At 44.7% G+C, this 14,361-nt stretch overlaps 1 protein-coding gene across 2 annotated transcripts in view; it reads right to left on the bottom strand.

Moving 5' to 3' along the window:
• Positions 1-13,079, bottom strand: part of YTHDC2 (YTH N6-methyladenosine RNA binding protein C2) — an 88,036-nt gene extending 74,957 nt beyond the window's left edge. For both annotated transcript variants that reach the window (XM_066603075.1, XM_066603076.1), the window contains exons 1-7: positions 13,053-13,079; positions 12,087-12,198; positions 10,051-10,217; positions 8,322-8,412; positions 6,599-6,795; positions 4,874-5,073; positions 3,714-3,880 (exon numbers count right to left, since the gene is read on the bottom strand). In XM_066603075.1, coding sequence (XP_066459172.1) covers positions 3,714-3,880; positions 4,874-5,073; positions 6,599-6,795; positions 8,322-8,412; positions 10,051-10,213 — 818 coding nt within the window. In that variant the 5' untranslated portion in view covers positions 10,214-10,217; positions 12,087-12,198; positions 13,053-13,079. The remainder of the gene's footprint in view (positions 1-3,713; positions 3,881-4,873; positions 5,074-6,598; positions 6,796-8,321; positions 8,413-10,050; positions 10,218-12,086; positions 12,199-13,052) is intronic.
• Between the last annotated feature and the right edge of the window lie 1,282 nt (positions 13,080-14,361).

Genomic DNA, 14,361 nt, shown 5'->3' with positions numbered 1-14,361 from the left:
ATTGGAGGACACAAGACCTTGGGACATTCGAAAGCAGTCCTCAAAAGGGAGGGAAAAAAAGTAAATGAGTGCGGTCAACACAATGCCACCTGCAAACCCATATAACCAAGAGAGTCACCAGTGGATGTGAAGTAATGTATTGTTTTTAACTCAAAACAAATGTGTAGCTTGACAACTGCTTTACTGCTGACACAGCCAGAGATCTTGCCATGGAGCGGAACCGCTGTAGTGGAATTGCATCTATAGGGAAGAGTAATGACACTTGTCGTTCAAGAGGTACATCCCACTGAAACAAGGTTGTGTAAGGAAATAGTATGAACAATTGGAAGAAGAGAAGACCACTGGGGGAAGTAGGGCGGATTATGTTGCACGGATTCTTGAATAATCTCCCTGCACTGAACCATGTCCCCCAAAAAAGTGGGCTAGAATGTACACACAGTATGAGCCACCATTGCTCCATCATTTGCCTTCTTCTTGAAGGTTGAATTCTGTTCCTTCCGAGTGCCGACAGACATTTACTCATCTACTGCAAAATACAGGATTGTTCCTCCTTTGCTAGTAGCCCAGGCAAACCAGGCTGGGGTTGAATCAAAGTTGAAAAACAGCTGGCTACTCATAACTTCTCAAGAAAGAATGGGGGAGGAGGTGTGTGGGGGGGGGGGGGAGCTTGCCCTCTGAGCTGATTGGTTGTTGATCATCCAGGTAGCCACTTCTAGAATGAAGGGTTCAAGAGAGTTGAAGATTAACGGTTATGTGAAAGCAATCAATCAATTAATGGCATTCCTTCAGCCATTTTGTCTCTTTAATAAAGCAGTGGGTCAGCAGTAGTTACATTTAGTTTCTAATAGTATTCTTTGGGTCTGGATGTCCCTTGCATTGTGTCTTATCACAAGGCTCAAGGTGTGAGGAGTCATTCTTTGTCTTTAAACAAAGGGTAGCTCCTATACCCCAGATGCACTGGAATTGTTCCCAAAAGGTGTTCTTAGATATTGAATAAAATGGTATTTTCTCAAAGTTACATTACTAACTTTAATTGTTACATTACCAGTAAGAAATTCCTTATGAAATGCTTAATACACACAATAGCCTTACTATAATTCACTGTAAAATGCCTATTGTAATTGGATTGGATGCTGAGGGGGCGAAACGAGCATGTGATCAGCCTACGTCATATTTACTATAAGATGCATTCAATAAACGTGCTTCAGAAGAGAGCCAGAGACACCATAGTGCCTTCTCTGATGCATCGTAATAATAGTTTAGCATACCTGATTGATAAGGGATTACTGTAAGCGTTAGGACCAAAAAGATACATGCAGCCCTTAGTCAAGGACATTCTATGTGCAGCGTACTACCTCTCCAGCTGATATGGAGGCAGTAATGTTTACCAAAGTACAGTCCAATATACTCTGAGGAGAGTCAAGGGCTGAGGAGAAGTGAGGAGTCTGCAGAAGCCTAACTGACCACAAGGGAGTATCTGTAGGTCCCTGTTTGGGGGCTTTCCTAATCTATATGTACTAGAGAAGGAAGAGGGTATCGCACACCTCAGGCAGAGCGTACCTGGTCCAAGGCAAGAAAAGAGCAATCCTATGAATGACTGAAGAGCTGCTCTGAGCTCACCTGGGATGCTGCCGACGGAGGTTGGCTGCATAGGGCGATTTTGGACCACATATCAATCCTTCCTATCCTATCAGAGAGGGATGGCTGCTGTGAGTAGATTTGGAGGAGAAGGGAGAGTCCTAGGGTGAGAAGTGGAGTAGGGTTGGAGGTTGCACCAGCCGGGTCACCTCCTCAGCAACTATCACTTAGTGGTGAGAGAACGCTGGAACTGGAAGGAGGGAAAAAAGCAGGTAGTAATCTCAGGTGACCCCATGGCCGGTGGGATACAGAGCAAGCTAAAACTGATCTAGCTAGGTATACTGGAGGAAGAGCAGTGGCAGTTCCATATCCGCATTTCTCTTGGTGAGGTGCTGTTTCTGGCCCGTAAGACTGTAGCATTTCGCTGGATGAATAGAAGACCCCCAACGCTCCCCCAATGGCGTAATCTAGTAAATTCTATTCTTCCACATGAAGATAAAGTATATAAAAATAGAAAACGTGCCCAGATAAACTTCACTTAATCTGGGGAACTTTGTGCGGCTCATCAACCACAACCCACACGAAAACGCATCCCAACAATTGGTGGACCAAAATGAAGTTTTTGACCCATCCAGATGCCATTTACCCCTTCACAGGTATAATGATCATATCATGTACTCTGCGAACTATCGTTTCAAATACGCCACGTTATACAATGTATACTATTTTAAGTAATTGAAGCAGATTTGTATACCAGAACATGTTACACTCAGGGTGCATTCACACGAACGTATATCGGCTCGGTTTTCACGCCGAGCCGATATACGTTGTCCTCGTGTGCAGAGGGGAAGGGGGGGGGGGGGAGGATGGAAGAGCCAGGGCCAGGAACTGAGCTCCCGCCCCCTCTCCGCCCCTCTGCACTATTTGCAATGGGGAGAGCCGGGACGGGGGCGGGGCTAATTCCCGGACCTTAGCCCTGCCCCCGTCCTGCCTCCTCTCATTGCAAATAGTGCAGAGGGGCGAAGAGGAGGCAGAGAGGGGGCGGGAGCACAGTTCCTGGCCCTGGCTCTTCCATCCTCCCCCCTCTGCACCCAAGGACAATGTATATCGGCTCGGCGTGAAAACCGAGCCAATATACGTTCGTGTGAATGCACCCTCAGGTTGTCACTGAGTAATATAATTTGATATGTTCTGTTACTCTCAATTAAAAAAAAACAAAAAACACACTAATTAGCTCTATGCCTGCAGGATGGATATAGCTGGTAGAAGCTAACATTTTTTGCTTAGTGTCCACATCGCAGTGGCAGTAGTTATACCCAAGGTCTTCCGGTGTTCCCAAATGATGCAGGTAAGATAAAGGATACATGCAAGTAGTAACTTTTAAAGGGCTGGTCCCATCTCAGCAAGTTCGAGAACTTGTTGATCAGTAGCAGTCTAACTGCTGAGACCCTACCAAGTTCAAGAGCATGGCTATCTCTGGCAGTTCTATTAGAGGGACACCTAGTTGAGACACGCTGGGGACAAAATCTTGGGATTCCCCATAATCATAAAGTTATTGCCTACCCTGTGGACGGGATCACTTGCCGATACGGGATAACCCCTTTAAAAAGTGTAGATTTTTTTTTTTGTTTTTTTTTTTTTAAATGACAACACTCTTCTATAATACATCACAGAGACATGTCAGACATTTTGATAGTTGAGAGTCCAGGTGCAAACCCCTCACGGATCACTGAACCGAAGAAGTGCTCATCTGAGCACAGTTTCTGCTACCGTAGTTAGCCAGCCTTCAACTCACTAGCAGAAACAGTGCTCGCATGAGCACTTCTGACATTAGGGAAGGTCTCAGCACCAGGGCTCCAGCAACTTTTAAGACATTTTTCTTATCTAAACAACCTAAGGTTTTACATGAGCGCAATAACTTACTGTAACCTACAGGAGTCCAGGAACCAAAGATGTTATTTGACAGCGTATACAAACTATACAGCAGCCGAGATCCCAAATTGCTAGACCTCTGTGACATGTGCCGCTCCCCATGTAGGAACACATTCATATACGGCAGATGCTCGTGCGTAAATAAAACATTGCATAATCCTGCAGTAACACTTATGGTTTTGGTTTTAAAGCAAAACATATACCGGCTCTCTAGACGAATCTGGTAACCGATAGTTTGACCAATCTTTTCTCCTCTTTCAGCAGCAACTCTTTCAGCAACAGCAATTGCAGCCAAGCGCCTTGGTTGTGTGCAGAAGAGTCGACAAGCGATCCCATTTTTGTAGCAGTCGTCCAGGATGAATTGAGGAATCTTAAGGGCAAAAAAACCCCCAAAAAAACAAACTTATCAGTGTGTATAATATAGTGAAACTCTAATTAAATTCTGCAATTCAAAATATGTACATGGTTTTAAGAAAACATATATGTACCTGCTTTGCGTGATTTATAGAAGTACCTGCATTTTATTTGTAAGAGATGAATGGGAGTGCGCATGCACAGCCCTCTAAAAAAAGTTGAGCTGCTGTGCGTGCCGACTTCACCAGGGAACACTGCAGAAATAGGGAACTGGGCAAGTATGAAACTCAGCTTCCCAGACTCCCCGTCATCTTAAGTATAGTGTATAGTTGAATACTATAGCTTATTATAGTAGAGGACATAATCCCTTTAAGAAAGCACTCATTCAACGACAAAAAGAACAAATGATTACTGTGTAAGAGATACAATATGTAAAATATAAGATTAGTGGTGTTATCTCCGTACCTCTAACACGAACAATTGCATTTATTTTAACAATTCTGTTTCGCTTTTTTTTTTTTTTTTTAAATAACATTTTGTTTCTTAGGCCTCATGTCCACGGGCGGATCAGATTCTGCATGTGGGAGCCCGCAGCAGAATCAGATCCTGCCCACAGCGCCTGTGTAACCTGTCCGAGTCTTCTCTCTTCTGGTGTGTGGAGTATTTTATTCTATTTTTTAACTCCTGCTTTCCCCAGGAATCCATGGGCTGTCCGCAATTTAATTGCAGAAGGACTGCGTTTTGGATGGCTTCCAGTGACTTAAACCATCGTCCCGACCATCTGGCCAAGACATACTGAATGTGCTTTTCAGTACAACTTACCGTGCAGTGCCAAGAAACAAGCAAAATCAGTTTAGCAGCTATTAAACTTAAAAAAAATAAAAATAAAAAAAAAACACACATACAAGCTATCTTTCTACACAGATGCTGATTATTGCAGCACACGTACATGAAGATCATCAACTTCATTCCAATTTTTCATTGAAAGAGTCAGGTCACAGGTACTTACCTGAGTGGTTTTTCCTGATCCCGTTTCTCCAACAATCAAAACAACTTTATTATCCTTAATAATCTGAACAATTTCCTCATGCTTTTCGAATACTGGCAAAGACTGTCGGAAAGTGTCAAAGTCAGAATCGCCCCTCTTCACTGGGACTTGGGGAATGCCATTGCTTAGCCGTCCACTGGTTTTGCTCATCTCACGACTTTCTACAAATTAAAATTTAAGTAATTAAACCTAAATTTATTAATTTTTCAACAGACATGGTCCTGAACCAAATTCCAATGTCAAAGTGTGCATCACCAAATATAGAAATACACAGGAGAAATAATCCTGGTTAATATAAATACAATTGGTACACTCCATCCTATTCACATCTCCTAACACAGCTTACAGAAGAGGAAAGTGCTACCTACTAAAATAAATGTCCTAGGAGATCGGCTCCTACGCGGATACATTTAGAAGCCAAATAACATTTTTTAGTCAATAAATTTAAATACAAATAAAATTAAAAGGGGTTTTCCAGATAAATATTTGATTTCAACGAGAGCTGCATCTGCAATTACGAGTAGCAATCAATACACAGGGGTTGGAGCTAACTGCTTCAGCTCTGTAACCACATATTGTGGTGCTGACAGCTGGAACTCAATCAGTTGAGCAGCTAGGGTCCCTAGCAGCGGACCCCCGCGGATCTTCTATTGATGACCTATACTAAGAATAGGTCATCAATAATACACTCATTGTTAAAAAAAAAAAAAGCACCTAGGAGGAGTAGCGGAAAAATTCAGCATGTAGTTACAACTCAGGCAGATATGCAAATGATTAGAATTGTGGCGTGATTAGATGAACGGTCTTGATACCCAAGGCCCTAAAAATGGTCCCACCATTGGCCTATAAAAAGGCTCTCAGAGGCTCCTTTATGTGTAGTAGACCTCTTTTGCTGCTTGTGTAGAGCTTGTTGACCACTAAATTAGAGTTTGAGAGGGGGCGCACTATTGTAATGTGAGAAGCTAGATGGCCAAATCGACAAATTGCCAACCACCTGGGCCATTGTATCCAGACTGTTAGGAGGGGTTAAGACCATTGGGTGCGTGAGAGCACACACACAAGGTGACCGGGCTCAGGACACACTTGACAGACCACCAGTAAAAAGGATCATCTAAGAAGCACAAGCCACTCCAATTGTTTTATTATCCGTCCTCCAGAGACAGATGGCACCATCATTACAGGCTCCTGTGTCTGTTGAAACCATTTTCAGGCGCTTGACTGAAAGACATTCGGTCTTACGGTACCCATTACATCTACAGCCTTTGACACCCACCCACCGTCACCTCATTTTGCAGTGGTTTTGTGAGCAACAAAACTGGACGGCTATGGAGTAGAATCCAAGATTTAGGCATCAACGATAGCCCTGGAGACCTAAGGGCGAGCGCCTCAACCTTGCATTTGCTATGGAGCTGCACACTGCTCCCACTGCTGGTGTGATGGTCACCCCTAGTAGTGATACGAGGGACAATGACAGCTCAGCGTGTCAGAATGAGTTTTTCTTTCAAATAGCCCAGTAGCCATGTTACTCGCAAATAGTAAGAGGATTGAAAAATCTTGTTGCCATTTGCCATAAGCTAGTGGCCTTGGTGACCATGTTGGTCGCCATCTGGAGCAAGCATCCCACCACAGCATTAGCTTCAGGGGCACCATTCTGCTAAAGTGAATTACCTGGTTAAAAATACTCACCAGCTTCCAGTGCAAATATATTACCCCGCTCTGTCTTTGGAAGCAGCTCAGTCCTTTCCTTATTGGTCACAGGAAAGCGCTGAATGAGGCTCCGCATGGCATGTTTTGCATTCTGTACCAAGCAGCAGGACATATGAGCTCTGCAGGCTTCAGCGCCATCCTTCTTCCTTATTGTTAAATATCTATTAGTGCCTTTTCTGAAAACAAACCATGAAAGTAGATCTGCATCAACAGAATGTTGTATCACACAGATTTTACAGATTAGCTTATTCACGCCATTAAAACAATTAAAAAAATATCAGATCTATATTCACTTTATTTTCCAGATCCGGTCACCAGGACAAACAAAGATGCCCAACATCATAAATATCACCAGACCCTTTCAAATACAGCAGATGATATTGTGCCACACTAAGCATTAGCTCAAAAGCCATGTTCTAGTAGTGCTCTGATATACATGGTGATATACCTAGTGTAAAGCTAACATTGGTAGCTGCCAACAGTCGATGTGCCACATATGGCTATTGGGCCACTGATTGGGAAACACTATTATGGCACATGTATGACGTCCTATTTACTTACCAATTGGTAATCATTTTCTGATATTGTTTTGTATTTAAAAATACATGTTGCAAGAAGGATAGCCCTAAGGCCGCTTTTACACGGCTGAGAAAATCCTGCAAGATTTGTGCGTTGTGAGACACACAAATTTTGCACGAATGGGGTCATATATACAAGTGATATTTCCCCGCATCGCATAGCAGTAAAAGATCATGGCATGTCCTACCTTTTGGTGTTCCCTTGGAACGCCTCGCTTATTGTTTTCAATGGGGCCAGCAAAAACATTGCGATGCGAGGGTTCCCATTGAAAAGGTGATCTGTCTGTCTAAAAACACTGTACAAGCGCCAACAACCTAGCGATGACATCAGCACTCGTGCAGTCGTTTAGACAACCGTCATCTCATCTAGCTGGCAACTGGCTCATACAGGTTTACTTATACCACCCTATATAAACAATGGCTGGACTATTGTACCGAACAAGCACTTATCTTGTTTGTCACTCCCCATTTCCTCAAAGATTGTAAGTTCTTGCAAGCAGGACCCTCACTGTTTAATACTAATTTTATATATATATATTATATATATATATATAAATAAACACACACACACACACACACACACGTCATTTTTGTCCGTATATGTAGCTTCTGATTTGTAAAGTGCTGCAAAATATGTTGGCGCTATAGGAATAAAGAGGATTATTACATACACTCCAAAACTAGTCTACATTAGGCATATGAACATTTGTGATAGCTGCACAACTTTACTATGTGTATGCAGGACAGCAGGAACACTTCTCACAGCTCCACTAGACCTCCCTGGACAACTGTGTCCAAAATAGCTCATTACAATTAATGGCATTTCTCACCAGAAATATCCCATGTAAATATATGCATCCATTGATGGAAACCGTTCTCTAGGTTTGTTGTTAAAAGGAAGAGTACAGAATGACTATGGGGAATATGTCAAAGTACACCAGTGGCTTGTGATCCCTTTGCTTCTGCTCTGAGTGAGGTAAGACTTCCCACGAAACTGTGACAGTCACCACTGAAACAATAGTTTCAGTACAGGATAGTGTGATGGAAGGCATGGTGATTTGGAGGTTGTATAGGCTGTTGAGTTACAAAAAAAATTATTTCCAGAAGTAAATCCAGTAACTTACCCTTTGCTCTTGGATATCAGTCCAAGCGACTGGGCAAGACGATGGATAAATGCTCTTTCGGTGCTGGTCAGAGAAGAAGGGAATTCCATCTCTTAAACATCAAAAACGTTGTGTGTTAATTGAAACTCGTTTTAAAATATTTGGAGGGGTTTTTCAGACAACTACTAGTGATGACATAGTCTCAAGAAAGGTCATCAATAATTGATCACCGGGGATCCGCCGCTCACCTGATCGCCCAGCCTGCAATCAGCACAGCTGGGCCAGACGTCGTCCTCTGGGTTGGAGCAGAAAGTGTAATAGGCAGCTCCCACTGAAATCGATGGGAATGAAGCCGCCTACTACAATTCAGGCTCTGACCTTAATGGAGGAAAGCCATTTAGACTCCCTGATCCGACTCAGAAGAGGAAGTCCAAACCAGCTGCAGTGACAGCTAGTCCGGTGATCCGCTGCTCTTCGAGGATCCCAAGCAGCAGATCCCTGGCTATAAAACTATTGATTACCTATCCTGAAGATATTTCATCAGTAGCATTTGCCCAGAAGACCCCTTTAACTACGATTCATTTTACATAAAGGTATTCTAACAGATGCTACTAACAGGGTACATTACTTGTCGTCAATGCTCGACTGCTCTCAGGAATCATGCAGTCAATATATTGCTCCCACTACTACTGATCATTGACCGAGTGGTTTGAATCTTAAAGGGGATGTCCCGCGCCGAAACGTTTTTTTGTTTTTTTTTCAATAGCCCCCCCGTTCGGCGTGAGACAAACCCGATGCAGGGGTTTAAAAAAAAAAAAAAAAAAACGGATAGTACTTACCCGAATCCCCGCGCTCCGGTGACTTCTTACTTACCTTGCGAAGATGGCCGCCGGGATCTTCACCCACGGTGGACCGCAGGTCTTCTCCCATGGTGCACCATGGGCTCTGTGCGTTCCATTGCCGATTCCAGCCTCCTGATTGGCTGGAATCGGCACACGTGACGGGGCGGAGCTACGAGGAGCAGCTCTCCAGCACGAGCGGACCCATTCAGAAGGGAGAAGACCGGACTGCGCAAGCGCGTCTAATCGGGCGATTAGACGCTGAAATTAGACGGCTCCATGGAGACGAGGACGCTAGCAACGGAGCAGGTAAGTGAATAACTTCTGTATGGCTCATAATTAATGCACGATGTATATTACAAAGTGCATTATTATGGCCATACAGAAGTGCTGAACCCCACTTGCTTTCGCGGGACAACCCCTTTAAGGGTCTGTTCACACGCTGCTGATTTGCTCCAGATTTTGTTGCAGATTTTACCCCTTCAATTTAAATTAACTTAAAAGGGTGATATCTGCAGCAAGTCAGCCATGTGTGAACGCACTCTTCCAGGCAGAAGCATTTATCCCCTACCTCCACCAAATGCAGGACCAAGAGTACAGGGCATAAATGCTACTGGATGGCATACACCTTTAAAGTGTAGGTACAACACCGGTGACTGTACACCAGTAAGGTATCCCACTTGGACACTGCATACACATCAATTCTCTAATATATATGCATTACTAGAATCGCTCACTTTATGGGCAATAGGATCCATAGCTAGAAAATGATGGATTTAGCAAAATGAGTGCAAAGAGAAAGTATGTGAGTTAGCTATAGTCATGAATCCCTTTTACTGTACAATGCGGTGTTCATGCAATGAAATGCATCAGATGTGTTGTTTCACAGAATACCAGATGCGAGTCAGTACCTTTTTGGTCATTATAACGGAATCTGTCCAGTGCAATATTAACGGCAATCTTCACCTCTTCATCTATACGAATGTCCTTCAGCCCCTTTGCTTTCCCAGATTTGGAAGCGCCTGGCTTCACAACTGTGCTAGGACTCGGTGACATACTGCTGGGATGGGACATTTTACTGCACAAAAACAAAAAAAAAGTGTAATACAGAAATCACATAAAGCACCAGTATTTATAGTTCGCGTTCTATCAAGTATACAGTCATCTTAACAAGCTTGTATAGTGGTAAACCCCAGAACATCTTATCTACCAGCAGAAGGAACACTGTTATCATAAAGATGTCTGCAACCTCAAGTGAGGATCACTCCCACACAGTTATTTAACCCCAGGAGGCGTAACTTGAAGTTCAAATACCCCAAGGTGACTAAGGGCTCCTGTCCACGGGCGAATTGTCACAGCTTCCCTGTCCACAAGCGGAAAATCACAGCGGACGACAAATCGCAGCATGCGATTAGACATTAAATAACCAACGGGGTTGTTGATCCGGGTCTTAGAATCAGGTAGGAGTTTTCAAATGTTGATCCAGGGATTATTCTGCCTGCCATTATGGATTCGGGAAGGAATTTTTCCCCCAGAGTGGGGTACATTTTTTCAGCCTAACATAAAAGGCATCAATACAAAAATCAGCTTTATTTCATTGCTCATAAAAACACATCCTCCTAGGCCTCCAATGTACGTAATTTTACAAGACATGGAATAAAGTCGATTCTGTATTAATACCTCTGGACTGAAGTCTGGTGCATTGAGATACATCCTGGAGCCCATAGCGCCCCCATCTCCTGGAAGTAGGAGGAGCCATTGAAAGTGAAAAATAAAATTGCATGTATATATATATATATATATATATATATGCAGAGTATAAGACATTAGCACCAAGGGGTTCAGTTTTTCTGCTTGCTTAGGGAAGCAGGAAACCGTAACCCACTGGCCAAAGGGATCCGTCTTGTGATGGAATAAACCAGCGCTGAGCGGACTCCATTGACTATAATGAGGTTATTTAGTTTCCAGCCAGATGGCATTTTACAGGACGAAACAGAGAAAAAATAAAAGCGCCATTCATTTAATTCTGTATTTTAGTGGACGTGACAGAGATTCTAAATAGAACCTCCGATGCTGATGAGAACTGACCCCGATGGTTCCAGGATAAATCTCCCTTGCATAGCGGGAATTCTTGTATCACTGGTTGGATAGTGACTGACGCGTTGCAGGCCCAGTTTAAGCTCATTGTTGCTTTACAAGATGGAAACATTTGGGGTTGAGTAGAGGCCGTCCGGTTTGTGGTTACATCGCAGGAACTTTGATGAGCTGGCCTGGACCTTTAGTCATTCGAGACCGAAGAGGTTAACACAGAAGGAGGCCTAAATATTCCAGATCGGTTGTATCACCAATTGCCCCATCTTTCTCCTGCATCCACCACAAGGGGGCGCCCGTGACTGCTGTTATGGGGAAGTCTGGGGTTTAGGACTAAAAAGGTAGTGGTCAGTAAAAATAAAAAACTGATGTAAAAAAAAACAACCCATATATGTTGCAAATCTAAAGGGAAATTGTACCTGCTTGTGATTCCTACTGGTGTAAACACTGACTGCGGCCGGGCTCTGACAGCATTAATTCACTGTGTGCCACACGTGGCTGATGCCCGTGGCATCTCAGCGTGTATAATATGTGCCATGATAAAACGTTTTTTCCCGCAGTTAGTGTGCGCGGTAACATGGGAGATTGGTACAGTATATACCACGCGCGGAATACGCTACACCAACACAGTCATGTGAGGCCGGCCTAACCTTGTGAAGACAGGCATCTGGAATTGGGCACAAAAAAGAAATTATTTAGGGACGGGTTCTGAAATGGCGGTGCATGGAGTCAGCGATCCTGGCCACACGTCCCGTTATGCCGGGCATCGCCATACTGCGGTAACGGGTACAACATGGCACCGATCACTGACCACTGATGGTAATAACCAGCGTACGGAGGGTTCGGACTCACTTACTTTTTTATGCCTTCTGTCTCCAAACGCAGTTCTGGTACAGAAAGTCGGGGGCCGGGACTCCCTGAAGGTCCCGGATGGAGGAGCCAAATGTGATGAGCTGTCACCTTGTACCCTGCAGATGCAACGGAAAGCAGTAAGAGCAGCAGCCATGACAGATTGGGGGGGGGGGGGGGGTCTTACCTGCCAACGGGGATCAGTGATAACGGTGGTGTATGTGTGTGTGTATATATATATATATATATATATATATATATATATATATATACACATACATACATACATACATATATATACACACACACACACACACACACACACACTACAATAAATTAAAAAGACACATATCGTCCCGCCAAGTTACATGCAGCAACGCACGACGGGCGCACGGCCAGGACGGGCACACACAGAGCTGCAGATTTCACCCTTTTAATTTGAATTCAACTGGAAGGGCGAGATCTGCAGCAGCTCAGCGCCGTGTGAACATGCGCTAAACGATCGGCACAGAACCGCAGCTGGAAATACGTCAAAGGAACATTCCAGGCTCTTTTATCAAGAAATAGTAGAGAAAAACGTGCATGCGGTGCGACCCCCATGTCAGCCTGCGCCACAGTGAGGATGCCACCACTATAACAGCGGGCACAGCGTCAGCCTGCGCCACAGTGAGGATGCCACCACTATAACAGTGGGCACAGCGTCAGCCTGCGCCACAGTGAGGATGCCACCACTATTATAGTGGGCACAGCAATGTACCTGCCTTATACCCAGCCATAACAGTGAGCCCGGCTACAACATAGGAGCCGCAGAGCACTGCTGGGAACGGCTGGATGGCTGCTGCTGTCTCCCACTGCATGCCTCCCCATCACATATACCCCCACATGTGTTCTAACAGCTCCAGCCACCCCAGCCTACAAGAGCCCCCCCTAGAGGAGCCGGGCCCGCCATACATGACGCCGACGCCGCTCTCACCTCCAGGACAACACTAGTTTCTGTTCTCAGTAAGGACCTTCTGACGTCAGCAGCTCACGTGACCGGCGAAGTCACGTGGTGCGACATCCCAAGCGAGCCGCCGCGGTAAGGAGCCGCAGAGCTGTGAGGTGCTGGAGTGCGGCGTGCGCATGCTGGGAGGTTAATGTGCGGCACTGAACGGGTTAATGGCATGTACAAACCAGACACTTTTTGTTCTCATTTTTTTCCTCTCTACTTAAAAAAAAAAGATGCCCTTTTGTAAGGAGAGCTGTGCGGACATTCTATAATAAGGAGCCGCATGCATCTCTCCGGATTACTAGATGTGAGCTGCAATACCAGCACAGCCACTACACAACGTACGGCGCTGTAAGGCCAGGTCGGATTCTGCCTGTGGGATCCAGCAGCGGAATCTGACTCTGTGCCCGTACGGTGACCCCTGCATACCTGCCCGCAGCAGTCTTTAGGTCTCCTGCCCGCGGCCCGGTAAGATTCTGACTGGGAAATCCTGCAGTGAAACCAGACCCGGCGCCCCCCAGAGACTCATAGTCACCTGTCCACATCCGCCGTAAGTGTTTCGGCCGGCGCACAGTGCTGCACCTGCCGCTGGGCTGTGACGTGGACTCCCGCATTACTTCTGCTGTGCTCACTGCGGAAGTAATACGGGACGGACGGCTTCCATTGACTGCAATGGAAGCCATCTGCATGATTTTCCGCGATGAATAAAACATGCAGCGATTCTCCCCCGCCAGCGGAAAATCACAATTGATTTCCGCTTGTGGGTAGGGGAGAATCATTTAACCTGCCATGTCTTTGGACGGACATTGCTGCAGAATTGGCGGCAGGCGTCTGGTCACGGATTCCGCAGCGATAATCCGTCTGTGGGCATTGGGCCGTAATCTGTGCTGCAGATGTGCCGGCGATTGTGTGCAGTTCAGATTACGTCACGCCGTCGCTAGTCGATGACGTGGATCCCACAACCTTTCCGCAATGATGCTTATAGATCGGCCCTGGGTCGGACATCTTCCATTGACTTAAATGGTAGCCGTCCGCCTGAAAATAGAGCATGCTGTGATTTATTTTTTTCTCTCGCGAGCAGAAAATTGCCAAAATTATTTTTGTTGTGTTTTTTATTTTCATCACATGCAGGCTAATTCCAGACGGATATGTTACAAATATGTAATTCTGGTTTATAATTAAGATTGTTTTATTGTAAAAATGTAGAAGGGTCTTTTTTTTTTTTTTTTTTTTTTTTACTCATTACTTTTTTTTCAACAAATAGTAAAACTTTATTGTTCTCATTTTTATTCTG

The sequence above is a fragment of the Eleutherodactylus coqui genome, chromosome 5 (assembly GCF_035609145.1).
Source record: "Eleutherodactylus coqui strain aEleCoq1 chromosome 5, aEleCoq1.hap1, whole genome shotgun sequence".
NCBI classification, from domain to species: domain Eukaryota; kingdom Metazoa; phylum Chordata; class Amphibia; order Anura; family Eleutherodactylidae; genus Eleutherodactylus; species Eleutherodactylus coqui.
The sequence above is the reverse complement of the archived record's forward strand: the minus strand, read 5'-3'. Positions and strand labels throughout refer to the sequence as shown.